At 52.9% G+C, this 27,815-nt stretch overlaps 2 protein-coding genes across 3 annotated transcripts; one reads left to right on the forward strand and one right to left on the reverse strand.

The window, feature by feature from the left end:
- Window positions 1-98: 98 nt before the first annotated feature.
- Window positions 99-4,809, reverse strand: GOLGA7 (golgin A7). The gene is made up of 5 exons (XM_056508841.1): window positions 3,889-4,809; window positions 2,874-3,026; window positions 2,499-2,600; window positions 2,201-2,264; window positions 99-1,362 (listed from the first exon to the last, which is right to left on the reverse strand). The coding sequence occupies exons 1-4, from the start codon at window positions 3,997-3,999 to the stop codon at window positions 2,217-2,219; spliced, it is 414 nt and encodes a 137-aa protein (XP_056364816.1). The 5' UTR covers window positions 4,000-4,809; the 3' UTR covers window positions 99-1,362; window positions 2,201-2,216.
- Window positions 4,810-13,581: 8,772 nt separating this feature from the next.
- SFRP1 (secreted frizzled related protein 1) lies at window positions 13,582-26,780 on the forward strand. 2 transcript variants are annotated; one of them, XM_056508777.1, is made up of 3 exons: window positions 13,582-14,321; window positions 19,260-19,328; window positions 24,728-26,780. In XM_056508777.1, exons 1-3 carry the CDS (start codon window positions 13,787-13,789, stop codon window positions 25,048-25,050), a joined length of 927 nt encoding a protein of 308 aa, XP_056364752.1. In that variant the 5' UTR covers window positions 13,582-13,786; the 3' UTR covers window positions 25,051-26,780. The 2 variants fall into 2 exon arrangements, with proteins under 2 accessions (XP_056364752.1, XP_056364751.1); XM_056508776.1 differs by having other exon boundaries at window positions 13,652-14,321; window positions 19,260-19,337.
- Window positions 26,781-27,815: the final 1,035 nt, after the last annotated feature.

The raw sequence follows: 27,815 nt of genomic DNA on the forward strand, positions 1-27,815 counted from the left end.
TCAGCCAATCAGGGCTCAGCACCCCCCCCATAGTGGCCACTGGCCGCGCTCCGGCCGCAGCGCCGGACCCGCAGCCGCGCCGCCACAACACACCTGCACACAGTTTAAGAAAAGGTTTACTGATCCATCAGTACTTCTACCAATATTGCAACAGCTGTGAAAGGCAAACACTGTTACAGTTTAGAAAAAACAAATTTTATACAATGAAAATATTCATCAAATCTCAAACCCCCAGTGGCTGAGGAATGAGCCCGGAGCTCCATACCCAGTGTTAGCACCTGCAGCAGCACCACCAGGCAGTGCAGCCCCTCCACCCCTGCTAAGCGTCTCTTCTGAACTCCCGAGTTCCTTCCACAACTGGACACCCACACTCGGCCCCTCCATCAGGACACCGGGGCTTTGACACGGGAAAGGGATGTAAGAGAAGAAATTCAGCCAGCTTGGATTGTGGGAAACTTCGCTCATGCAGGTACTGCTGAGCAATGCACGGGGACGCTAAGGAATGCACAGCTCAACTCCTCAATGTGTGCCAGCAGACAGAATTAAGAAATCCATCTTACACAGTATCTTACAGTTTGTCAAATCAATGTTTTCCTATAAATTATATATAAGAAATCCATAAAGAAACAGTTTTACACTTCACATATTAATCAGAGAAGGGTGGGAATCGTTATTTTTATTGGCTCAGCATCCACTTTACTGTGCTCACTGTTTCGTAGCCGACCAGGCCCCTCCTGGTGAGCACTGATGGGGCCAACAACAGCACAGACAAGGGGAATAAAAACCACCAGGGTTAGTCTGGCTACACCCCCCCTCCAGGGATAACCAAGACATTAACACACGGAACACTTTGCCTTTTGGTTTTCCACAAAGATCAGCACAACAGACATTGCCTTGAGTCACTCCTCACTGGGAAGAGGCACTGTGTATCTCTGCATTCTAACACTGAACTGGAGGCAAATTCCCAACTTCGAGCTGGAGTTTTCCAAAACCCAACTGACACACAGAAGGGTTTAAAACCAGGGAGGAACAGCATTACACTCACAGGACTAAAACTAAACCTCTGTCGGGCTGAGGGCCCCATTTCTTTCAGAAGAGAACACAGCTTTACCTTTACTTTTGCCTTACTTCTGCCTTTTCTTGAGGAAAAAAAACCAACAAACCAAACAAAAGTGATCCTGTTGCTTCCAAATCTACTGCAAAGTGGATGCTGAGCAGCTAGGTCACCCCTTGGGGAGCAGTTTGAGGAAGTTAGTCCTTGTAGTAGATGGCACTGTGGATCTGGCAGCAGAGAAAGGAATGATGCTCTAAAATAGGAGGTAGGGGAATCTTGGTACAGCAAGTCCACCAGTGAGCTATCATCTAGAAAAAAGTTTCATATGGTTAGAAACTCTTCCTAAATCAAAGTAAAAGCTCCCCTACACAAACCTTTCTACAACCACAGAAGGAGTATGGCAGGAGGAGCAAGTTAACATGTGTTATGGTGAGCAGCATGAGCAGAACCCAGGACTCTTGATTACATTTGTCCAAAAAAAAATAAAGACTTTTACTGTTTGTTTCTTATTGCAGAAGAGGCATAAATATTTCCCACTCCTTTTTGCCAACAATCCAAACTTAACACTCCCATCCCAGAACACCTAACGTAAGGGAGCCAATCCCAACGTGAGCTTTCCAAAAGCAAAGCCACAGACAATAATTTTGGTGGGCTATATTGGATACAACTAGTGTGGGCCCAAGTCCTGTGAACACTCTTCACTTTGTGACTCGCCCCACAGCATCTAGAGAACTGAGAGCCTCTTAGCAGAGCTTTTCAAGGTTGCTGCCCCCTCTTACCTGAAAGCATCACAATACATCAACATGATAACTAGAACAGCAGCCAAGTGAAAAACTGCAACAAAAAGGCTCTGTATGCTAGAATACACCCAGGGACAGAGTCCATTTTTTACCAACTTGAGAAGAATTTTGGACATAATATAGCACAAGTTAGCGTATTTACATAATCAAGACCCAAATTTCTCCAAGGTAATGTTCAGCAATATCATGCCCAGTACTGATATTTTTACTTCCAAGAAGAGCTGGTCCAGAGATTTATGTGAACAATCTTTGATTACATACAAGGATGGGAAAAACTCTCAGCATGACAGCACCCAGTCCTCTGAGCACAGAAAGATGTTGAGACTGATCTAAGGGTAACACGTACCTGAGATGCCACAGTTCTATCTTCCACTGGTCAAACCTCTGTCTTCATAAATGGTAATTTCAATCTGCACAGAAAAGCTGTTAAGGAAATACACTACAAAGAGACTATGAAAACATACCCAGAAAAAGGCAGGAAAACCAACTCTTAACATACTAAAAACTGGAGACCAGGACACAACAAAGAGCAACAAGGCAAATTACTGATTCTGTATCACAGATCAAGCGTGAGCAGAGGAGCCTCACTGAGACAAAAGAGGAGAACAAGGCAGGAGACAATGTCAGAAGCCACGGAAGGATACAACTCTTAATCCTCTTTCAATAGGGTCTGTCAGCAGAAGGCCCTGAGGAGCGTAGATCTTCTCATTCTGTTCCTGAATGAACTTAGCAATTTTCTTTAGAACCTGGTAATGAAACAGCACAGAAGTCACAACTGTTTCCTTTCCAACGATATCACAGATATGGCAACGTGAGAACCAACACACAACTGGTTTGATGGCTTCACAGTGAAGGCACTTGCCACAGGATTCAGGGTGATCCCCATGGACCCAAACTGACCAGTACCAGCATGTCTGAGGTACATCCGTACAGAATCTGTACCAAAACATTGCAAGTCACAGGAAACCCACCAAGAACCAAATGCTTGCCTGCAGGCTGAAGGGAAAACAAGCACATACCTTTTCATAGTGTGTCTCCATGCACAGGAAGATGGTGTAGGCAGTCAGGCAGGCAAGACAACCCTCAAGGTAAGACTGGCCCCCAAGTTTTTCAGCTTCTGCATAGAGGTTGTTCAGTGTTCGGACTGTCTCCTCAAACTGCTGCCTGTCAATCTGCAAGAAAAGCAAGTGGGGTTGTTGGCTGTACCCTTCAGAACTCACCAGTACCTCTGTACATCCAACTCCACTCATGGACCATCTGCAGTGTGCTCAGAGCCCCAGCCTGAAACACAGAGTTACAGACCTGCAGCTCTCTCTTAGACACCTATCCTGTGCTCAGGCTGAGTCTGAATTCAAACACAATGTGGACACAAAACCATTCAGAGCAATGCACTTAAGCAAATGAGCAACTCAACTGGGAAAAAAACTGAGTTCACACACAGGGTTAAGATGAACAGATGGAGAGTGGATGGACACTCCATACCCACAGTGCCTCGGAGCTGCTGCAGTGCTGACCAAACACAGCCTCAACAAAACACAACAAAGGCACAAGAGAAAAAACCCGAGTGAGAGAATAGGAAGGCGTGTTTGTTTGACTGTCAGCTTAAGATAGCACATCTGATAGCACCGAGCAAAACGAGAGAACTTGAGACAGCATTTGCGAGGACTCTAAGCGGGTTCGGCAGGACGAACAGGATTTCAAGGGAGAGGACAATGTTAACACCTGAGCGCGCAGAGCGGCTTCTGTTCGCACAGACACAACGAGCGCATTCTGCTCTAGTGGCACAAACCGGCCGCCTTCCCCAGGACTGGCCACAGTCCGGGACGGGGACACGGGGGGAAACCGCATCCGCTCCTGCACCGGAACGGCCTCGGCTGGAGATTGGTGCAGGAGCTGCTAACCGCCCTCGGGAACCGGCGGAACCGCTCCCACCGGGGCCGGGCACCTGCGTAAGGCCCGGCCCAACCCGGCCCTGCCCGCCGTGCAGGCTCCGAGCGCCGCGCCCGCCGCCAGCCCCGGCCCGCCCCGCCTCACCCTGTTCTCCAGCTCGGCCGGGAACTTGCTCTGGAACTGGCACCGCGTCCCGCCGCTGTAGTCGCGCTGGATGAACACCTTGCCCGACACAGGCGCCTGCTGCGGCCTCATCGCGCCGCCGCCGCCCCCGTCCCGTCCGGTCCCGCCGCTCCGCCGGGCGCCCCGCGCACTTACGGCTGTCGCAAAACCACGGGGCGATGCCGGGCTCCGGGTGAGGGCGGAAGTGCCGCTAGGCGCCACGAGGCGCAGCAGTGCGCAGGCGTGGCCCCTTAGGCCTCTGAGCAGCAGGAGTGCGCATGCGCAGAAGCACCCATGTCTGGTTGGATGCACGGCTCTCCCTCAGCCCACGTGACAGCCCCCCCGGAGGCCCACCCCCCATCCCCCCGCCCGTACTTGGTACTTGCACCCGCAGCGGACACCGGCACCGGAGACACCGTTCCCAGCCCGGGAGTCCCGTTCATTGCTTTTCGACACCGCTCCCAGCCCGGGGGTCCCGCTCATGGCTTTTCTTAGGAGCCGGAGCCTAAGCGAACGGACCGAGGCTCCCGCAGCTTTATCCCAGCTCGGTGCGCTGACGCGCGCGGCATCCGTTGGCGCCCTATCGCCCTTTGCCCGGGAACTCTAAGCTGCCCAGCGGCAGCGAGGGCACAGGTCACTGTGAAAACCGGGGAGCTAACCGGGGAGCCAAACCGGGCAAGCAGCAGAGAGCTCGGGCGGTGTCACACTCTGTGTCCTGGGGCCGCAGTGCGGGCTGCGAGCGGCACTCCTGCAGTCCCCGTGTCCCGCTCTCCTGCTGTCCCTGAGTCCCTGTATCCTGCTGTCCCTGTGCCCTGCTTCCGGCAGGCTCTACTGGGGTGCCAGACAGAGGCCTGTTTATGTAAACAATTGATAAAACCCATCACTTGGTCAATAAAAAGCAAGGGGATGAAAGTGTTTGGGACTTGAATTTCATTATTTGCTGCTGCAGCTGCTCCCCCTCGATCAGCTGGAGATGATAAACACGAGAGGATTTCGCAGGTATGCCAAGGGAATGAGCTCCTGCACAGACAGGCTGCTTTGGGTCATGCTCAAAGTGTCCCAAGTGCTGGTGCAGGGCTGTGTGTGCTCCCTACGAGCCTGGGTTCCGAGGCTGCAGTAGCTCTGGAGACATCCCTGAGCCCTGATGAGGCTTATGAGGGAGGGTGTGTTGAGAGGCTACACTCAGAAATATTTTGCTTAAAATACTGTACCAGATGGATGGTGTCTTCCTAACCTTTAGCTGGTTCCAGTATAGTTTAAGTTAGGTTGGAACAGGGGTAATCTGGAAAGCCAGATCTGGAGAACTTTTCATTCAAGCATTTGAAAGACATTTGAAATTGAGTAGGGGCCATTCCAGTATTTCTGTAATGCTCTTAAATAAAATATTCCAAAACCACGAGCTTCCACATGACAAAATGATGAACACCTAAAAATGGAGATATCTGTCTTGTATTAAATATTCAGGAATAGGATTTCGTATGTGTATCAACAGAGAAAGTGACAATTTCAAAGGGTGCTGCTTTCAAAACAAAAAAACCAGAAGGAAGCTCGAAGTAGCACCAAAAAATGAAGTTTTCTTTTTGTCTCTACCAGTTTGTGCTATTAACAAAGTTACCAGTTTTACTGTCTGAACAGGAGCGTGACTGCAGGGCTCGGAACTGGCAGGTCTGTGTCCTGACAGCTCCGGTGATCCCACTGGGATGTGCCTAGCAACCAGCTTGTGCTGAGCACAGCTGAGGATCTGGCAGCCAGCAATTCCTGCTGGGCTGGCTGGAATCCTGACACCCTTCCTCCAACACAAGGAGCCACTACAAGCCCTGGGCTCTGCAGTGTATTTTGTGCCCTGCAAGCCAAAAGCAGCAAGAAGACCTTGGCAGCACTGAGTTAGTTAATGTTCGACTCAGTGATCCTAGAGGTCTTTTCCAACCTTAATGATTGTGTGATTCTAAGACTATTTCGGCAGAGGGATAAGCCCCTGGCTCCCACTGCTGAGCTCAGCTGCCAGAAAAGTTCCCCGGGAAGTAGCACAATCTTTGTTTGGTCATTAAAGCAGAAAAAGAGAGAAGGAATCTTAGGAAATGCTTGAAACGATTAGGTGATCTTAACTCTAAGGAGCTAAACAAATGCAAAGCAATTCCCCCCTCAGCCCCTCGTGCTGCTGTAGAATGTAATCTCATTTCTAAACATACAATTAAAGAAAATAAAAAGAAAAGAAAAGAATAATTAATTTCTGTTTCCTCATGCAAATCCTCTGACCAGTCATTTAGGGATCAGGGGCAATTCAGCTTCTTGTGCAAATTCCAAACTGAAGGCCTGAAAAAAACAAGTGAATGGATTTACTTTTCTAAGAACCAAAATTAACAAAGGTTCCATTTTCCATGGTTATGTGCCTGGCCAGACAGCCCTTGCTGACAAGCTCTCAAAAAACATGTGTTGGCTTGTTGAAAAGGCCCCAGTGTTGACTGACAGACAATTGAAGTGACAAATTGTTTCATTGTACTTGGCAGGGAGAGCGCTGTATTAGATAATTATGGTGAGGAGGGAAGCGACAGGTCACAGGTCAGAAGACACGTCTGACCCTGTTTTCTGAAAGGCCTGAAAGGAGCCCAAGCCCATGGTGCTGCTCCTTCCGCTGTGCTGATTAAGGGCTAACGATGGTGCAGTGGTGTGAGCTCGCCTGTTCTCCAGCAGCACCCAGCACATCAGCTGGCCCCACAGAACTGGGGGCTCTGCCCCTCTCTAGCAGCACCAGAGCCCATGAGAACTGGCAGGAGAAAACTCCGTGTCGGGTGCTGAGCGCTGTCCCAGGCACCTTCCTTGGCCAGCAGGACCAGCCCCTCCCTGCTGGGGCCTGGCTTATTTTGTGGGCTACAACAGAGTACAACTAATAGTTATTGAAGCTTCTCTCCTGCCATAGAAATAAAATATGGCATGGAATCACAGCACAGCTACTCCATTGAGAGCAATGCTGCACTGAGTAATACCAATAATTCAAAACAGATGAGCCAAAGGCTCGAGCACTATGGGCTCAGTATCCCCGTCTGCCCTGACCCCTAGAATTCGCTGAAAGTTACCTTGAGACTCGCCAGAACTCTTTTGTAACTTCTGTGAGGGTTATTTATTGCAAAGTCATAAATATTTGCTATGGATTTTCTCCATCAATCTACAAAATGAATTAGGTTAGAAAAAATGTATGTACTTGGATTTTGGGCATGTGTTTGCCAGGCAGGGGAGAAAGCGTTGGATCTCCATTGTGCAGAAGTTGGGCTGCTGCAGAGCTTTGGGCTCTGCTGCCTGTGCTAATTAATTCCCTTCCACCAACAGTTTAAAATGCACAGTACGGTTGAGAAAGGGGGAAGGGAGGGAAGAGATTCTTCTTTAAATCTCTTTTAAAATCTTTCATAAAATTATGTATGGGGAAAAGAAAATTCTGTTTCCCTCTCCTCCTTCCCAGACACCCTGCCAGTCCATTAAAACCCTGAAATTGAGAGGCAGCATGTTGTACCCCATGGAATCAGCCTTAAGTCAACATGTCAAAATCTACCTCAAAAGCCAGCACTGGCACCAGCTGCATGTGGGGATGGAAGGAGAGCACCCAGGCTCCTCTCTCTCAATCCCAAGTCAAAGCTGCCTTGGAGCAAAGCCACCCCATTTTCTCACTGTTAGAAAGAGTAAGGAGAGTAGGACTGGCCTTGCCTTGCAGGCATTTCTCTTGACAAGTTTTTTTCAGAAAAGTGCTTAAATGAAACCTTAACTTTGAGGATACTACAGTAGGATTTGAGCACAGGTGGATGCTGTACCTGGTGGTGAGGGGGTGACAATTAGAAGTGAGTTCTTCCCCCAGAGGGTGGTCAGGCACTGATCAGGATCCCCAGGGCAGTGGTCACTGCCCCAAGCCTACCAGAGCTCAAGCACTTGAACAATGCTCTCAGGCACTGGGTGGGATCCTCAGGCATGAGAGCAGGGCCAGGAGCTGGAGACTTCCATCATCCTTGTGGGTCCCTTCTAATTAAACCTCCAGGATCCTGCAGCTTTTCAGCCAGTGCCAAGTGTCTGCACAGGACCTGGCAGCCTGTGTGTCCCGATGGCCATTCATGGGCAGCGAGTCCTGCACTCCTGTGGCTGCTCATCCTGCCACCAAAAGCTCCTGAAAAGGTCTGCATGAATGAGCTGATCTAGCTTTGTTTCTGCTCCTATGGTTTGCCCTTTACCCTTTGGCCTTTGCCCAGCTCTGTGACCACAAGAGTGAGGGTCTGGCCACAGATGACTGCACAGCTGGCCAGATGCTTATTGTGTATGGCACAATGAGCCACGGTGGAGGCCCGAGCTCCTGCTGCCCCTCAGCCCCAGCCACTGCCATGCTCAGTAAAACACCAAACCCAGCATTTTTTCCTGCTGCAAGGAAGGCTCCAGTGCAGTCCACAGCATGGGCTGTATGCAATGCTTCCTGGTGCCAGGGAAAAGGGATGTTGTTTCCCATCTACTTGGGGCTGTGCCCTGTTTCCATCTTGCTTTTCTTCCACTCTTTCTGTGCAGCAAACCCAAGCCCTGCCAGCCCTGGCTTTCCTGCCTTGGTGAGAGCCCTCAGTGCTGGGGGGACGCAGCCAGGGCTCTGGCCAGCACTGCATGCATAGGAGCTGCAGGTGGGCCATGCAAGGGCTCATGTGGCACGTGGCCCATGCCAGCCAGCTGGCCCACTAGAAGGCCCCTGATTTTCTTCTCTTCTCCCATGAGTGTCCCAGGAAGGAGCAGCTGCCTCTCTGGTTCATTGTGTACGCACTTGGGACTCTGCCCTGTGCAAGAGATTGGTCTGGTCAGGTTCAAGAGCAATGTGACTGAGAGCATCAAGGGATTTGAATACATACTGGCAAGAAGGCCAGCAAGAATACCTCTCACTGCATGGAGGTGAGGCCAGAGCAGCTGACCCTCATGCTGAGGATCTGCATGGGGTTTTTGTGTAGGTGTGTGTCCAACAGCATCAGTGTCAGCCCAGGCTGCATGTGCAAATGTGGGTACATGTGTCTGCCTGCTTGGGTGCCACATGCACACCTGCCATCAGCTGGCCACCACTACTGGACACAGGTACCAGAACAGTAGGAAAAGTTGAGAGAGGGAGCATGACAGGAAGAGCTTTTTGTTTAGTCAGTTTACTAGATTTACTAGATGTGTACACTGTACTGAAGACTTGTAAACATACTGTAATGGCCAGCTATAAATCCAGACAGTAGCAGTGCCAGCTTCATCTCCATCGGATGTGTCTTAAGAACAGCAGAGGAAGGGCTCTGAATCACTTTGTTATAGGCTCGTCAGCTCTGAAATTATGCATGTAAATCAAAGAACCAGTGTCCTCATTCAAAATTATTTGAGTGTCAGCGAAGGTTTCATGACCAGCAACTTCTCCTTTGCTGGGTTCCCTGCAGTTCCTTGTCTTCCACAGATGGCATCTCCAGAACACTTGGTTTCCCAGTGTCCCAAGTGGTAGCTGTGTTTTCACTGACTATGCTGGAAGTCTCTTTTGTTAATCACTGAAGCACAGCATCATTAGTGAGAAGTGCAGAATGTACACAAAGAGGAACTTACCAAATTACTAATAAGCAGAAACTCCATCCATCTTAATGAGACAGGGTTAAGAAAACAGCAACCTAGAATATACACAATGGAGCCTTTCCAATCTGTTTATTTACTCCTGTTAGAAAGTACTTTCTGAACTCCATGTCTGGTCCAGCTTGGAGATTATCACATGGTTTCCAAACCACAGGCATCTTATGCTCTTGCAAATCATTTAGCATGAGAAAGATAAATAAATAAGTAGACAGATGCTTCAAAAAACTTTAGTGGGAAGAGAGCAGATAGGATTGCTGAAGAGCAAGAGCATGAGATGTTTCCTCATGGTGGGTTAGTCTCCTGCTCCCTTCCTTTGGGGTCCTCACAAAAGCAGCCGAGGGTCCCTGTGTTCTCAGGCAGCACAGGGCCACTCTTGGACCAAGACTTCCCTCACGTCAGCAGTGTGATTTATACCTCCCCAGTGACTTGCAGCACTTCCCCAGGTTACTCTAGCAACGCAGAAGGGGTTTGCAGCCACCCCAACACGCCTGCACACCTGTGCTCCCCAGCCACATTTTTCTTTTGTTGGGTAAGAAATTACTTGCAGTGCCTTTCATGCATGTAGCTTAGCTGCTGCTGTTTTATTGAACACCAGCACTTGCTGTATGTTATTCAGGCAAACTTTATATATGCCACAGACCCTCTCAGCAGCCTGCACCTGGTCCAGGGCAAAGCTGAGCCTTGTGGAGAAGAATGTGCTGTAATGCAGCAAGTTATTACAGGATAAATATTTATAAGTCCCTGTAAACATTTGCCATCAGTTCCCTCCTGGGACTAGGGGCAGACGGTCAAGAGTCTCAGTAGTGCTGAAGGCATTACCTCTTGTAGCCCTTTATATGTTACCTAGTAAACCTGTTGTTGGTTGTGTATAGTTATAGCATTTATTGGTGCTAATTTCACACAAACAGGAGACGTTGGCTGGAATTGCTGCATGCCTTGACCCTGGCCCTGCTGCTGGGCAGCTTTTGGTGAAGGTGTCTCCTGCAGCCCCAGGGCACTGGGCACCAGGCTGAGGTATGGGACCGGGTCCCCACAGCTGCAAAACCTGTGCACATCCCCTTATCATGGGGTGAATGAGTTTTCCTGGCTGCATCAGTGTATTGAAGTCTAGGAGCAATCTGCTGAGAAAACCAGAAAACAAACATGACAAAACCAACATCCTCCTCAAGGACTGACCCAGGCAGGGGCTATCAGCCTTCAGTAAGCTGAGAGGTTCTGACCTAAAGCAGATCCTCCCTGGGGGTGTCCAGGAGCTGTCCTGCTGCAGGGTGGCACGGTGGGCTCTCCATGTGGGGCATGGCAGGTGGGCTGCCTCTGCTGCTGCATCCCATCTGCCCATAGAGGGGCCTTGGGCACCAAGGGACAGTGTGAGCCTGGGACAGGGACTGCAGGGACCCACAGCCCATTTGTCTCATCTCACCTGTCACTGCTGCCCCTGCTGGGGCTGGGATGGGGCTAAAGCAGTGGTGGGAAACTGGAGAAAAAATGCCAGGGCAGGCAAGGCCGTGACTCCTCCATGCCCTCAAGTGCAGAAGTAAAACAATGAGACCTGCGCAATAGCGCTTGTTGCATGGGAGTATTTGGGGGCTCCACTTTGCTGCTCATGCACTAAAGCCAGTCATTTGGCAAAAATCAGCTCAGTTAGCAGGCTTTGTTCATAAAGAGCCAGGGCCTGAATGGACTCAGGGCTAATATATTCTATTATCCCATGCCTGCCTGTTTCCCCAGGGCAGCATGCAGGGAAAGGCGCATTCCAGCACCAGGTGGCCAGGGCAGAGTGTGCCCAGTGTGGGCAGAGAGGGTGGGACAGGTGGGAGAACATGGGCCAGCAGCATGGGGACATGTCACCTGCCCCCTTCTCTGTCCCCCCTGAGCACCCAGCGCCAAGGGACATGGAGCAGAGCGGGATCGAGCTGCAGACGAGGGCAGAGCCTAGGCCTGCAGGCTGCTGGGATGAACAATGGAGCCAGGAACAGGCACGGTTAATTGGACTGGGCTTGTCACAGGGCACCAGAGGTCTCGGGACAGCCAGAATGGTGTGTGGTGCAAAGCGCCTCATTATTCAATAGGAAAATGTTAGCCCCTGTGGGAAAGGCAGCAATAAATGGCTACGACATTAGAGACAAGGCAGAGATTTAGGAAGCAGTGGGCTACTTAATTGTGAAGGGATATGGCCGCACAGGCTTCACACAGAAAAGTTTGTGTGCAGTCTGAAAGAGATCTGCTGGAAGAGCAGCCCTTCTTGGGCATCTACTTTCTAAGAGATCTGGTATTGTGTATTAAGCAATTTAATGGCCTAGACCAGAGCTGGCATTTTTCACTTGGTTTGGGTTTTTTCCTCCTTTTCCCTGGTTTCTTAATTTAAAAAAAAAAAAATAGTTTGCCAGCAATTGTATTTGCTGGTCAATTGTATTTCAGTTTAAAATTTACTCTTGATTTCCCATTCAGGCACTATTGTCATGAATGTGGATATCACCCACAGAAGAGAAGGGAGCCAGCAAAAACGTTCCCTGGGCCAAGTTCAGGAACTGTCCAGGCCATGCACGTGGTCAGATTTAGCAGCCAAGGCATGCTGAACTGCAGCTTTCTCCTTGGATCAAGAGCCATGAACTGTGGCAGGCTCAGCAGCTACTGTTCAGTGTGTCAGGGCTGCAGTGAGACCACGAGTCAGTGTGGGATGCTCCAGGACACATATCCCGGGTTACCATGGCAGGACATGGACCTGGTGCCATATGGTCTTTGCTGACCTGCAGGTAACTGGAACCCCGACTGTAGTTTTGTTGCAGCATTTCTGCTGTTGCCTTTGGAGAGCTCTCCAACTTTTGAGAGTTTCCCAAGTCCTCACTCACCTTGCCTGCCTACCCGTGATATTCCTATTGCATGCCTCAGCCTGGAACAGAAGGATCATAGCACTGCCACAGTCAAACACTCCCATTGCTTTTCTGCAAATAGAGAGGCTCTTAGACTTTCCTCTGATCTTGGCACGGAAAATGGAGAGGCACTGGCACAGTTTGGCTCCCAATCAGATACTTGTGCCCATGGATGTAACACCTGGGTACAAATCAGGATGCGTGAATAAATATTTGGCCGAGTTGCGGGGCCGAGCCGGGTTGCGGGGTTAGGTTGTGGGGCCGGGCTGTGCTGTGCTGTGCTGCGCTGAGAGACCGGCAGGGCCGGGCTGTGCTGTGGGGTTGGGTTGCAGGGCTGGGTTGCGGGGCCGTGCTGGGCTGTGCTGTGGGATTGGGTTGCGGGGCCGGGCTGTGCTGTGCTGTGCTGTGCTGTGCTGTGCTGTGCTGTGCTGTGCTGTGTTGAGGGACCGGCGGGGCCGGGCCGGGCTGTGCTGTGGGATTGGGTTGCGGGGCCGGGCTGTGCTATGCTGTGCTGTTGTGCTGTGCTGTGTTGAGGGACCGGCGGGGCCGGGCCAGGCTGTGCTGTGGGATTGGGTTGCGGGGCCGGGCTGTGCCAGGCTGTGCTGTGCTATGCTGTGCTGTTGTGCTGTGCTGTGTTGAGGGATCGGCGGGGCCAGGCCGGGCTGTGCTGTGGGGTTGGGTTGCGGGGCCGGGCTGTGCTGTGCTGTGCTGTGCCGTGCCGTGCTGTGCTGGGTTGAGGGACCGGCGGGACCGGGCCGGGCTGTGCTGTGCTGTGGGGTTGGGTTGCGGGGCCGGGCTGTGCTGTGCTGTGCTGTGCCGTGCCGTGCTGTGCTGGGTTGAGGGACCGGCGGGACCGGGCCGGGCTGTGCTGTGCTGTGCTGTGGGGTTGGGTTGCGGGGCCAGGCTGTGCTGTGCTGAGCTGAGGGACCGGCAGGGCCGGGCCGTGTTGCGGGGCCGTGTTGCGGGGCCGTGTTGCGGGGCCGTGTTGCGGGGCCGTGTTGCGGGGCCGGGCTGTGCTGAGGCACCGGTGGGGCGGAGCGGGGCGGGATTGGCTCCTGAGGCCGCTGATTGACAGCGGCGGGCGAGCGCGCGGCGGGCGGCGCCGCGCTGATTGGCTGCTGCGGGCTCACAAACCCGCGGCGCGGCCGGAGCGCGGGCAGAGCGGGGCCGGGGCCGGGGCCGGGGCCGGGGCCGGGGCCGGGGCCGGGGCCGGGGCCGGGGCCGGCCGGGAGGGAGGGAGAGCAGGTCAGGTGCGGTCCGGTCCGGCGGGGTTCTGCGGAGTTCTGCGGGCGAGGGGAGTGGGTGAGGGCAGCCGAGGGCCCTCGGCGGGGCTGCGGGGAGGGTCCCCGGCGCCCGGCGGGGAGCGGCGTTTGGTGCAGCCGGGGCTGCCGCTGGCGGGAGCGGCCATGGGCGGTGCGGCGGGGCCCGGTGCGGCCGCCCTGCGGGCGCTGCTGTCGGTGGCCGCCGGGCTGCTCGCCTGCGGCGTGGCGAGCGAGTACGACTATGTCAGCTACCAGTCAGACCTGGGCCCTTACCCTGGCGGGCGTTTCTACGCCAAACCCCACCAGTGCGTGCCCATCCCCGCCGACCTGCGGCTCTGCCACAGCGTGGGCTACGACAAGATGGTGCTGCCCAACCTGCTGGACCACGAGACCATGGCCGAGGTGAAGCACCAGGCAAGCAGCTGGGTGCCGCTGCTCAACAAGAATTGCCATATGGGCACGCAGGTCTTCCTGTGCTCCCTGTTTGCCCCCGTGTGCCTGGACCGGCCGGTCTACCCGTGCCGCTGGCTCTGCGAGGCCGTGCGTGACTCCTGCGAGCCTGTCATGCAGTTCTTTGGCTTCTTCTGGCCAGAGATGCTCAAGTGTGACCAGTTTCCCCAGGATGACGTCTGTATTGCTATGACAGCTCCCAATGCCACCGAGGTCTCCAGGCCCAAAGGTAAGGCATGGCTGGTGCTGTAGCCTTGCTCTTGGCACCCTGAGCTGACAGGGTTGAGGGGGCTCTTGTGGCGGGAGGCTCACCCGAACTCTTCTTGGCAGCAGCTCTCCTCTATCCTCTGAGCACTGTCTGTGCCCTCCTGTCCCAAGGAAGGTGGCTGCCCTGCCAGCTCCTTATCCCTATCCCAGAGCCTTTGGACAGGCTGTTTGGGACATGATGGGGTTGTGCCTGTTCTGATCCCTGCACTGGGATCCCTGGAGGACCAAGGTGTGACCCTCTGTCCTCAGATGCTGCACTGCCCTGGTTCTGCTCCCGAGCCAGACTCCTGCTCTGGGCAGCAGGAGGATGTGTGGTCTCTAAGGCACGAAGTGCTGGCTGACAGCAGCCAGCAATGGCAGCAGTCCTGGCAGGATCCCCCACATCAGTGCAGTCCTAGGGCAAGAGGCTGTGCAGCTGGTGGCTGGGTGTGCGGTGGAGGTCCAGTCCTGCCCTCGGATGGGCTGGCAAGGGAGCAGAAAACCTGCCCAAAAACGACTAGGGAAAGTGAACGTGGTTCCTGTTTGTTTCCATTGCATGCAGTACGTTTCTGTGGTGCCAGACTGGCTTGTTCAAGTTGCGGTGAGTCTGGCTTGTTGCTGGAAACTTGAAAATAAATAAATATCTTGGTGTCACTTCGGCGTTTTCTATTGGAGCACTGTGAAAGGCAGGCAGGAGGAATGTTTGTAGAGGGAGATGGCAGAGGGCTCTCAATGAGTGCAGTGCTTTTTGGCCAGCAGAGCCTCATTGAAAGGAATTGTCACTCTTGATTCCGCGGGGGGATCCTGCCTGCCTCGGGGGGACGGACAGGCAGGCAGGGAGGGGCTGAGTGGTTTCCGTGGTTCTGCGCTGTGCTAGGGCTGCTCTGCAGGGACAGCTGCCCTTTGCAGTCACCTGTGCACACAAAGGCTGGACGTGGTGCTTGACTGCGAGAAGTAACCCAGCAGTGTCATTCTGCCATCTTGGAGGGACTGCAGAGAGCCCTGTGATACAGGAGAGCAGCTGGGATCCTGCAGGAGAGGGGACATGCTGAGGTGTCTGTGGAGCTGTGCAAGGGCAGTGCAGGGCACTGGCACCATGGCCGTGCCATGGCAGGAGCAGGGGACACAGGCTCAGTACCCAGAGCAGCTGGAGCAGGAGCCCGTGTCACATCTTTGCAGGGACACCCAGGGGCAGGTGGAACGTGGAGCTTGTGCCAGTGCCCGGGATGGGGAAGCTGGGGGGCTGAGCTGGGGCTGGTCTCACTGCCAGCACCCAGCCTCTCCCTACAGTGGTGGCAGCATGGCCATGCTGACTTCCTTGGCATGGCTTTGCCCTTACTGATGTGACTGCTGGAGAAACCTCGTTATTTTCCAGGAGTGCTCTGAATTAATATGTCTTGCATGAACCTGGACCCTTGGTCAAGACGGCAGCAGTGTTCTGTGTTGCAGGTACAAAGGTTGTTTTTATTTCCCCAGGGACTTGCAGCCAAGCATACTCCTGGGACAGCTGGGTCTAAGCTACCCCTTCCAGGTCTGAAATAGAGTCTGAACTGTGTGCAGGTCATTCATTTTACAGACATTAATGAGCCAAGACAGTCTTCTAAATGAGCAGCATCTGCCAGCTTTTCCTTTGAGTAGTTCAACAACTTTCTCTTCACCTTTCAGACCTGTCTTGAAGACAGCACTGGGGTGGGACACTGCTGCTTTCTTGTGGTGCCTCCAACAGTTTGGAGTGAAAAAAGCAAACTCCAAGTTAATTGCAGCCACTGCTGTGATATGAGCCAGCACCACTGCATCTCCTGCATGCGACAGAGGATCTGTTCGTGACCCATGGGGCACCCATTGCTTCAGCCCTGGTGTTGCCACCTCCTGCAGATGTCCAGTCATCCTAGGTGACCTGCAGCTCTGTCCTTGTCCCTGTGCTGGCTGTCTGCTTTCGTCTGCCTGGGTTCTGCTATGTGCACCCTGTTCATGGTTTGTTTGTGTTTTCTGTCAGCACCAGCTCCTGAGCCCCTTTGCTCTTGGGTGCAGGGGTGTTTCCTGTTGATTCAAAGAGGGTCAGAACCAAGCAGTGTCCCTCCTTTTCTCTTGGTACTAATAAGAACAAACTCTTTCAGTATTTTTCCCCATTAACACCTTAAAATTGGAATTTGTTTCTGCCTCTCAAAGAGCTGACCTGCTGAATTCCTTTCTCCTTAAGCACAGGCAGTAAAGCCTGCAGGCCCACAGGATGCATCAGGGGAGTTGCAGATTAATACAGCATTACACATTCCTTCTCTTGCCCCTGGAGTAAGCTGGCTCTACAGCCAGGCAGTGGAAAATGGTCAGCAGGGAACAAGTGAGCTGAGGCAGGCTGAGATTGTGCTTGGAGCTGAGTTTCAGCTGCAGCAGATGGGCCCCAGCCAACTTGCACTGGGCCCCAAGGGTGGGCTGGAGATGTCTGCTGCAATGCCTTGGGAGGGATGGGAGGGCTGGCAGTGCTGGGGTAGCTGTGGCTCCACAGAACAGCAGTTTTCCTGGAGCACAGAGCTGGGCAGGAGCTGGCTGGGACCCCAGTATCTGTTTCCTGACTGTAGCAGTGATGTGGTGACCCAGGGCAGAGGTTGATTTTCCTTCCCATTGGTGGTGGCAGTGTCTCCTGCAGTCCTGTTGTGCTGTGAAAGGGCTGTAGGAGGCAGAGTGGAGAGTGGGTTGATTTAGATTTGATATAAGGAGGAAGTTTTTTGCAGTGAGGGTTGTAAAACACTGGTACAGATTACCTAGAAATGTGGTGGATGCCCCGTCCTTGGAAACATTCATGGCAGGTTTGGTGGGGCTCTGGGCCACCTGATCAAGTTAGGGCAGGGGGATTGTGTGTAAGTGAAGCTGCTGCCTGTGGAAGGGGCTTCTCAGGGGCTACCCAGGTCCAGGCCACTACTGGCTCTGGCCTTCGTGCAGCAGGGCAGGGTCTCTGCCACCTTGGGGTTGTTACAGCCTGCTCAGGGGCTGCTGGAGCATAGCTAGAGCAAAGCCTGTGTGTGCACCAGGAAACAATGAGTCTTATTTTCCATTTTTGTTTGCTTTTTGTTTCTATTCTAATTGGTTGTCTGAAAAGCTCATAGAGTGGATGCAGTGGTGGCTTTCATGTTTGTCTGGCTGCTGTAGGCTTGGCCAGCCTCCTTGTGTGCACTTTGGCTGCTGAGGCAGATTGGAGTGCTTGGCTTGTTCCTCATGGTGGTCCCAGCACAGTGATGAGCTCCTGGCTCAGCAGCAGATGGAGGGCTGGGTCTGTGTCACCTTCCTGTGAGGACTCTCTCTCCCTGGTCACGAGCTCTTGAGATGTGCAGCCTGGAAAGAAGTATTCTGACTGCTGATTTTAAAAATAAAGTGTTAGGGATGCCATCATATCTCCAAAGGCTGGCTTCTGCCGGTGTCACTCTGAGTGAGCTGGTGATGGTGGCAGTTGCATGTTAAGGGTTCTGGAAGAAGAGTTTACCAGGTGGTGGGAGCTCTCAGAGGTACAGACACTGTGGGCTGTGGAGGTGGAGGTGGGTGCTGTGAGGGGTCAGTTGTGACTTGCACATGGGAGTGAGCAGAAGGCCAGTTGCTCTGCATGTGTGATTAATAAAGTCATGGTGCGTGTCCCCAGGAATTCGCATTTGGCACAGAAGAGATTTGGGGGTGGTGACAGGGAAAGAACAAGCCACAGAAAACAAATGTCTGGCCTGAAAACCCATGGGGATCTGTGGCTGAGGAGACACAACGCTGTGGTGGTGGCTGTGCCTCCCTCGCCAGCCGTGCTGGCTCTGCACCCCTTTTTCTGTGACACCTCTCTGCTTTCTTGGTCCAGCAATGCTGTGGGTTTGCTGGCCTGGCTGAGGGCTGGAAGGCCATGAGTGTTCTTGTTTACATGCAGCGACTGGCAGATGTTTTGCTGCAGTCTTGTCCCTGAGAATAACTCCCTTGTGTGAGAAGAGCCTTCTGTCTCGCTGGACCCGGAACAAGCAGCATCTCCCAGCTCAATAAATTCATCTGCCAGTAGCTCAAGTCTGTGTCTGTGCTGCTGGGTGGTCTGCTCCAACCGCAGATAGGGACCTGGAAACAGATTCTTATTCTCTGCATGAAGTGAGCTTTCCTCCCAGGACAGATCCCAGTGAAATCCCTGGGGATGGCATTTCCCAAGAGGCAGATGTCAGTCAGCAGAGCTGGCTCTGCTCTGCTGCCCTGGGCTCAAAACACAGGAGGATTGCCACTGGTGGTGGTAGCAGCATCCACGAGAGCTGTGCTGCTCCATCTGCAGCCAGTGCTGCTCTGGGACAGGAGAGAGGGTGGCCAGGCCCTTCCTGGGCACTCTGTGGGATGGCCCCAATGCTGAGCTGGACACTGCCTGAGCACTCTGTGGGATGGTCTCAGTGCTGAGGGCACCACTGGGCTGGGCTGTCCCAGTACTGAGCCCCCTTGCCTGCACCAGGACAGCACCTTGGCACTTGAGCCATCTTTGGGCAGCATCCAGCTGCTGTGCCGGGGTTTGGGCATCGTGTGCCTGCCTTGGCATGGGGAGGCATTGTCAGCAGGCTGTGAGCCATGGCCTGGGTAGGCAGTTCCCCTCAGCTGAGTGCCTGGCCCTGAAAACTCCTCTCTTTGCCAATGCTGTCCTTTTGCTCTTGCCAGCTGCCTGTGCTGGCCTTGGGGCCACTGACAGCATTGGAGTGCGGCTGGCAGAAGGCTGCCTTTGGCCAGTGCTGCCCTGTGAGCTGGTGGATGGTTCCTTACACCCAGCAGGGTGCTGTCCCTTACGAGTGGGAGCTGGGAACCCACGGTGGGGCGCATGGGTGTGGATCCCTCTCGAGGGTGATGGTCTGACAGCAGTGGCAGTCTGCAGTGCTGCTTGTGCTGGCTTCTCGCCACCTCTCAGCTTTCTTCACTTCTTTTCTCTTGCCAGGAACGACTGTGTGTCCCCCTTGTGACAACGAGATGAAGTCAGAAGCCATTGTGGAGCACCTGTGTGCCAGCGAGTTTGGTAAGGAGGAGCACTCTGGGCATGGGGCAGATGGCTCCTCTGGGGGCAGACTGGGACTGCCACAGCTCCCTGCCTGCAGTGGTGCTGCTGTGTCCTGCAGTCTGTCCCCCAAGGCCAGGCACGTGTGCCTCTAGATGTCAGTGTGGGTATGTGGAGGTGGGTGTTGTTAAAAAATGCAAAGCTACTTGAAAGCTTAGTCCTAAATGAGTGAGTTAGACAATCAGAGGTAAACTGAACTTCATTAAAAAAAAAAAAAAATTATCACAAGGAAATATATTAGCTTTCTCAGATCAAACCCAGAATTAACTGGTTTTGACATCCTTGCTGGTGAATGTAACTTTCCTGGCAGATTATTAAAAGCATATTGAACAAGGTGTGCATTCCTGGGGGATTAGCACTTGAATGTGCCCTGCACTGGAGCGTGCTCATGCAAACCCAAACCTGCTCTGAATGCTGGTGTGTTACCCTTTCTGCTGGAAATGAGTTCTCAACTCTCCTGCAGATTTGGTATGCCAGAAGTCCTAAGTTCAGTGCAAGCTTTTTCTGACAGGGAAAAGCATGGACAGAAACACCCATGTAATAGTTTCCCAGGAATGTGGCTTGGCTGGGGAATGGGAGCAGACATTCAGTGCCTGGCCTGGCTGGGTAGGTGCTCAGGGCTCTGTTCTGGGCAGACCATGGGAGCTCAGTGAGAGCTGCCCCTGCCTGGCTGCACACCTGGAGAGGCAGTGGGGAGGGGGAACAGCCTCTGGGACAGCACAGCTGGTTTGGGTAGGAGCTCCCTGCAGTGTGCAGGGACACTGCCCAGTCCAGGGGCTGGGACACTTCACCCAGCGAGGTGCAGGAGCACTGCCAGTGGCTGCAGTGGGTCCAGTGCAGGTGGGTCACTGCAACACCTGTCCCCTTGTGTGCAAGGGTGAGCTGAGGTGCTGTCCTGCTGGGAAGGGAAATACAGACTTAACCACATGCTTGTCATCAGCTTGTGCTGCTAAATATCCTCTTGTGCTCTAGGACAGTTGCACAACGGGGAGCAGAGGCCAAACCAGAAGAATTCCCTGCCTTGGCAGAGCAGCTCAGGAGAGTGACTTGCCTGCAGTGTAGGCTGTGATTAGGAAAGATGGTGGTGACAGTGTCCAGAGCATGGAGTTATTTCCTGGCAGATGTGGCCTGTCTGTGGCCAGCTGGGGTGCAGGAGCAGGGGATAGGATGCTATGTGGGTCCTTCCTGTGCCCTGTGAGGGGAGGCAGTGTTGGGGTGAGAAGGATGTCTCAGTGCAGGGAGTGGCTTCAGGAAATTTTCCCAAAGCTCAGTGCATGGCCCTTGGATCTTTGTTTAGTCTTGTGGGGTTACTGTCGTCGGGTGATTTCTCAAGGAAAGCTGTTTATCTGGCGCTATTATAAACTCCCAAACCTTCAGGCTGAGGTTTCTCATGCATGTCCACCAAGGTAAACACAGGCAGCTGACAGGTTACAGATCCTCATCAAAGCCAGACATGTACAATAAATGTTTAAACTAACATGTGCTGCATGGGGCAGCTGTTGGTAGTCTTGCACTGATTCCCACTGTGTCGTTTCTGCAGGTTTCTCTTACACCCCAGCAGCTTGTTACAGAAAAGAGCTGAGGACACTGCCCAGCTCAGCAGTGTGACTGTGCCAGTGTAGGAAGTGGCTGTGTAGCAGCCCTGGTGTAGGTCTGGAGTACAGTGCAGGAAGAGCGCTGCAGTGAGCTGTGAACACAAACTGTAGAGAGAAGGCAGGAGAGATCTTGGACAAGATCTGAGGGTCAGAGGGGTGCCAGGAGACTGCCAGCCTCATGGGCCAGCAGAGCTCTGGGTTTGCCTTTGTTTGAGCAAAGATGAATGTGGGCTCTAGGGCACTGTTCTGAGGCAGCTTTGCTGCTCCTCTGGGGTAAGACAGCTTTGGGGTGGATGTCAGCGAGGGGTGCCAGAATCCTGGTCTGAGCACAGAGCAGCACAGGGGCTGGATCAGGTATGTGGGGGTGACTGTGGTTAGACTTTCGTGCAGTGCTGCTGTGCTGAGGCAGCCAGGGGTGCAGGAGGAAGCATGAGATCGGCCTCCCATGCCCCCACAGCCACCTCCCCCCGCTGCCCTGGGCTGCAGCCAGCGCTTGTTTCTTACTCCAGGAGTTCATTCCACGCTCTGTTTCTCTTAGTGATTTTATTTATTGTTTCTGCCCTTTCTCTGGGGTCTGAGGGGATCCTGCTGAACGGGCTCTGTGGCACTGGGGACTGCAGAACAATCAATACATGCTGTTTATTTTTTCTCTGACTGACAGGTCCTTGCCTGCAGCCTTATCCTGTTACAGCCCTAATGTGTCTTCTGGCAGATTTCTTCCTTCTCAGTGATTTCTATAGGAAGGAAAAATGAGGCTGAAGGAACATTGGAGCTTTCCCTTCTCTCACATTCCCTTTCCTGCACATGAGGTGCTGGAGTGGGGCCCCTGCCTGAATAGGCAGGAGAACAGCAGAGCTGCCAGGGTGTCCTGTCCTGTGCTGAACAGGAGGGGTGGAGGTGCCAGTGAGGAACAGGAGTGGTGCATGGTAGTGGGCTGTGAACAGGGCTCAGGTGCTCCTGCTCTCAGCTGGTGACTACCTCAGTACAGTGCTGTCCGTGGACAAGGTTGTGCTGGAACGTGTGTGTCCCATGAAGGGAAATGGTTTGGGTCTTGTGGGTGGCATGTCGATCCTGCAGCCCTCTTGGGCCACTGTGGCATGCAGAGTGGCAGGGGCTGGTGCTGCCACCAGTGCCACAGCTGGTGCTGGAGCAGCCTGTGGTCACAGTGCAACTACTGGGCTGGGAAGGTGGCACGTGCTCCTGCCATGGATAACCTGCTGGGGTCACCTCCTGCCTGGCAGCCACAGCTGGAGGTTTATTCTGTCTGAGTAGCCTGTCCTGGGATCTCAGAGGCCGTTCTCGCCCCTCTCCCACTTGGTGCTGAGACAGATTTGGTGCAGCATGGGGGGAGTGCAGAGGCCAGGGTTCCCAGTGAGGAAGCTGTTTGCTTTGGCAGCTCAGCTGGGTCCTGGAGCCAAGACTCAGAGCTCCTGCTCGAGCCTCTTGCCTGCGGCGTTCCCAGTGCTGGGGGGACGCCAGGAGAGCTGTGCAGCCCCAGCAGTGGGGTCCCCCAGCAGTGCCATCGGCTGGGAAAGGCAGGAGCTGGGGGTGCCTCCCACTGCCTGGTGCTGAGCTGTGAGAGCAGGGAGCAGTGCATGTTCCCTCAGGCATTGCTTTCCTGGTGCACGTGGGACATGCCAGAGCTGTGTCTGGCCAGTCACTGTGGAACACAGCTTTCATCCCTGGGAGTCCCACCTGGAATGTGGCTTGGGGCTTAGGGGGTGTGGCCCAGTTAAGTGAACAAGGGGAATTTGGGAAGCCAGGTCACTGCAGAGAAGTAAGGGCTGAGCAGAGATCGTTGTGCTTGTGTGACTGCTCAGCCTGCAGCACCAAAGGCAGATGAGGCTTGGTGGTGCCTGGGCCAGGCTGTGTTCACCTGGGCAGCACTGCAGGCTCTTGCTGGTTGTGAGGACATTGTTGCTGGGGAGAGCAGAGCCTGATACAAACTATTTGCACCCCTGGTCAGCCTCCTCCTTCATCCCCCTTGGCATTATCCCATCTTGGCTCTGTGTGCTCCTCTGCACGAGGAAGGTTTGGATGAGGTTTTGGTTTACATCTGGATTTCTGGCTCCCCTGGGCAGCTCCCATGGAGCTGCATCACTGGATCACAGACTGCTGTGTGCAGGGAAGGGAGCAGCTGCAGCTCCCACAGCACAGCGTTACCAGGCCTTCTTTGTCTCCAGTGCTGTGTGATACCTGGAGTAGATCAGCTCCTCCACAGCTGGCAGGTTCTTCTCTAGCAAAAAGGATCAGACTTTGCAGTGATCTCAACAAAGCAGTTTGCAAACAAGCCATTTTGCAAAAGTCTCTTACTGTGCTGTTCTAATGATGTTTTACCATCCCTCCTAGCCTGGCCACCTCTGTGCTCAGTGCAAGGGCTGCATGAATAAAGGAAGTGAGGCTGACATTGGGGGGTGTTGCTGCTACTGCTGCCCAGTTGATGTCATGGAGCTTAGAGCTGCTTGAAAACCACTTACTTCATTTTCCAGATTTGTTGTAAACTGATCTGGTTCAGCATCTTTAACTTCTTAAAGCTGGAGTCTCTTTAGCTCCTGAATTTGGAAAACAGATGGAATGAAAATTTCTCTTAGATTTCCAGTCCTAGATTACTTTCTTCCACAATGACAGTGTAACATGACAGGGCTCTTGGCAAACCTGGGGGATGTTTTTGGCATAGTTGCTCCTGTTGCCAGGGTAGAGGCTGGGAGCACGATGGTGGTGCTGGGTCTCTGCTGCCTGCCTGGGATGTCATCCTGCTGCCATCTGTGTCTGGAGCATCCAGACAAGGAAGCAGCACGTGCTCACTGCGTTCCAGCAGAGCACGACTTCAAGGAATGGTGCTGTGGAGACCTGTCTCCCTGCCAGAGCCAAAGGTTCTGCCTGCAACTGTCCTGAGACTCTAATGAGAAGGGACAGCAGCCAACAAATCACCTCTCTGAGCACTAGTTATCTGCAGCTCTGAAGTAAACTCCCAAATGATGAAAATATGTTAGCAATTTTTGGCCATATGTGCCTTTCCCCAAAAATGAGGCAGAGTCAAATGGCACAGAAATGATGTTTTAATGTACAACACATTTTCATCATTTTTCCCATGTATGCAAAATTCCTCTTCATGGTCATGGCAAAAAACTTTTTTTTTTTTTTTTTTTTTTTTTTTTTGGGGTGGGGGGTATGAGGGCTTTTGCAATTAACTCAGGAAAATGCTAAACCCAAAGAGGGGAGAGGATTTTCCATGGAAGTTGTATCTTTCCTTCTCCTAGGGAAGGTGCAGCCACATGACTGCATGCCAGGGTCTCTGCACAGACATCCAGTGCTTGGAGACTTGTCTCACAGGCACCTGGGGGCCAGTGTGACTGCAAACAAATGCTTGAGAAGCCAAATTGACCTTTTAAATGATCCTTTCAAGAGTCTCTCCATGCCTCTAGAGCAGGGAAGTCACCTAATTTACTCAGCTAACATTTGTGCTTGGCAGCTGAACAAGTCCCTGCACAAATGGGAAGTGCTGGGTGCTTTGCTGGAGGAAGGGAAACAAAGATGTGTTTCACCTTGGTGCTGTCCTGGGCGTGGGGCAGTTGCACCTCAGGGGCAGGGTGTGAGTGTCAGTGGCCAGGTGATGTGTGGAGCAGGAGGGTTCAGGAGCAGAGCAGGGAGAGGGGGAATGCAGGTGTGGGGTGTGTCTGCAGTGGGACTGGGCATTGCTGCTCCTGAAGGCTGCTTAGAAGTTTTGTTTTTCTCCTCTCCCATCTTGTTTTGCAGCTCTTAAGATGACCATAAAGGAAGTGAAGAAGGAGAACGGGGACAAGATGATCGTTCCACGGAAGAGGAAGGCACTGAAGCTGGGACCCATCCGAAAGAAGAACCTGAAGAAGCTGGTGCTGTTCCTCAAGAACGGGGCAGACTGTCCCTGCCACCAGCTGGACAACCTCAGCCACTACTTCCTCATCATGGGCCGCCAGGTGAAGACCCAGTACCTGCTGACAGCCATCTACAAGTGGGACAAGAAGAACAAAGAGTTCAAGAAGTTCATGAAGAAGATGAAATCCCCTGAGTGCCCGACATTTCCATCCGTGTTCAAGTGACCTGCTGGTGGCAGGGGAGCTGCACTGGGCCTCGCTCTGGCTGCTCTGCAGCAGCAGGGCTGCTGGAGCCAAGCCCTGCTGCTCCTCCTGCTCCTCAGAGCTCCCTGGTGATCTCAGCCCTCCCAGTCCCTGCTGCTGGCCTGGGCACGGGATGCTCGTGCACCCAGAGGCGCTGAGGTCACACACGATTTATGTCTGCACTGTCTAAATCCTGTCACTGTACAGATGTGTACAGCATTGGCACAGCAGCTGTCAGGTAAAGAGGGAAAGCACAGGGGAGTGAGGTGATGTTAAGAGCTTGCAGAAGGGACCCTTGTGACCATGTCACTCCTGTCTTCATGGATGCAGGATTGCCCCAAATTCCTGAATGAGCCTGAGCTGGCTGGTTAGACAGAGATCCCATCTTCATGATCAAAGTTAATAAATGAGTAGTGGAGAACCCGTTACAACCTCTGATAAGAATTCCTAATAGCTAAGTGCCCTCTCCTGTAAAAATATCCCATTGTAGTCTTAACCTGCTTAGTTTAAGCCTTAATCCTGGTTCCTCGTGGTGCCTTGATGGTCTGGAGCCCTCTCTCACCAGCATCTCTTGCAGTGTCTCCCTGGGTGCCTGCCTTGGCGCCAGCTGTGCCCTCTGGGCCAGTGCTGAGCTGCACCAGGTAGCCTTAGTGTCTGCACTGGTCCTGCTGTGTTGGTGCCCTGGGTGTGGGGACCTCTGTCCCTCCTGTGCCTTTGGCCTTGTGCAGGCCCTGCTCTCAGCAGTGTCCAGCTGGGGTCCCTGCCCTCATCTGGCAGTTCCCATGCACAGGTGCCCCGAGCTGTTGGTGCCCAGAGCTGCCACTCTGTGGTGAATCCGTGCAGAGGTTCAGTGCTGGCCTGCCCAGGGCTGTGGCTCTGGGAGCTCATGGCCAGCTCCTGCAGCTTGTGTCACTCCCTCACTTCACCAGTGATGTTTTTATAGCTCCTTTGGGCTGCTGGCAAAGTCCCAGAGTGCAGAAGGCCGAGGACCTGTCCCTGCAGAGCACTGCAGGCACTGCATCAGCTCTGCCTTTCCCTCTGCTGTGGGACCCATCAGTCTGGGGTTTGTCTGTTTGATCTATGACAACTTGGCTCTCTGTCATTGTGTCTTTTTTGCTCTAATCAAAATGTCATATTTGTATGATTTCAAATAGTTTTTCAAAGACAAAGAATATCTTACCCAAATGATTGCATTTATGGACCAAGCTGAAATTCTTTATTCTGTTAATTGGACTAGTTATCTTTTTCATAGACCCATACCACTCCATATTCATTATCTTTCCTCCTTCCATTTTGTATTCCCATCCATCACCAATACTCTAAGAGAATGAATATCTGATGTCTGAGATAATCCTGTTGTACCACAGTTAAGAGAAATAACAAATCCTCATTTTTGAGGTTTGAACCAAACCTGCTCAAAACTGGTAAATTCATTATTCCTTAGCTTGGGAGTAGTGCTTATTCCCCACATGGGGACAGAGCCACGGACTTGGCTGTAGAAGAATTCCATTAACATGCCAAGTACTCTGAGGAACGATGTTTCACGGCTAACAGAGAGATGGATTTAGGATGTGAACTTCGTAGAGTCCCTCTAGGTTGTCTTAGACCACCGTTTGTAGTAGTGTTGTTTGTTTATTGCAAAATTAATCATTGTAGATAATGTGCTTTATTAGTGAAGTAAAGAAATAAATAAACCATGGGCTTTAACATCACAGATTGATGAGGTGAAATGATGGAGAGGGCTGACAGCTCCAGCCATGGGGGGAATGGAGTCAGGAGCTGAAAGTCTGGTTATCTGTGAGTGCCCACAGTGCCCCTAAGGTGCCCAAGCCATACTGGAATGTCTTCCTTGGGAGGGGAGTGGGGCAGGCTGGCAGCTCCCCTGCTCTTGGGAGCTTCTCACTGCAGACAGACCATTACAGGGCCCAGAGCTCTGCTGCTCGTGGCTTCCCAAAGCAAAGCCTTATCCTGGCCAGCCTTAAGGGAGGGGCTGTGGGTCAACCTGCCAGGGTGGCCTTAGCCCTGAAACAAACGAGGGCTTTGTGTCAAGAGCTTCCCCTCAGAGCTGAGATCTCCTCTGGGGAGGCAGCCTGCCATGGGCACAGTGCCTGCAGGGCTGGAGCAGGGGAGCCTGGCTCTGTCTGCCCTGGGTGATGGATCTGTCTGCACTGGCCAGCGCCAGGCTCGGGCACACTGCAGCACAGCAGGCTCCTCACAGCCTGCCAAGATCCCAGGAGCCACCAGCAGCTGGCAAACAGTCCCTCTGTTTGGAAGAAGTGAGCTAGCTTGGGGAATTCACTGCTGTCTGAAGCACTCTTCCTTTAGAGACACCCAGCAGATATTTTCCAAGGCATTCTGTGGAGAGGAAGAGGGAAGCCAGACCATGGCTGGAATGAGCCCTCCCTGATGCAGGCGGTACAGCATCCTTTGAGGCGCAGTGTTCTTTGGGATGCAGCACTCTTTGATCTATTTGTGGGACCTCTGAGGTAATGTAACATGTCTTAGGCCATGTGCAACAGCAATGGTGGCTTTGGCCTGGCCAGTCTGATGGTGCTGGCTGACATGTTCAGATTTTTATGTTAAACGGTCATTAATAAAATATTAATGTCAGCCTAAATTTTTATCAGACTCCTGCTCCTGGATTAACTCTTGCCAAGAGTAGAGGCATGACTATGTGTGACACTACAAAAGTTGTTAAACACTGTCCTGCACAGCTGAATCTGTGCAGCCCCAACTGCCTGCTGAAT

The sequence above is a fragment of the Oenanthe melanoleuca genome, chromosome 22, assembly GCF_029582105.1.
Source record: "Oenanthe melanoleuca isolate GR-GAL-2019-014 chromosome 22, OMel1.0, whole genome shotgun sequence".
NCBI classification, from domain to species: Eukaryota; Metazoa; Chordata; class Aves; order Passeriformes; family Muscicapidae; genus Oenanthe; species Oenanthe melanoleuca.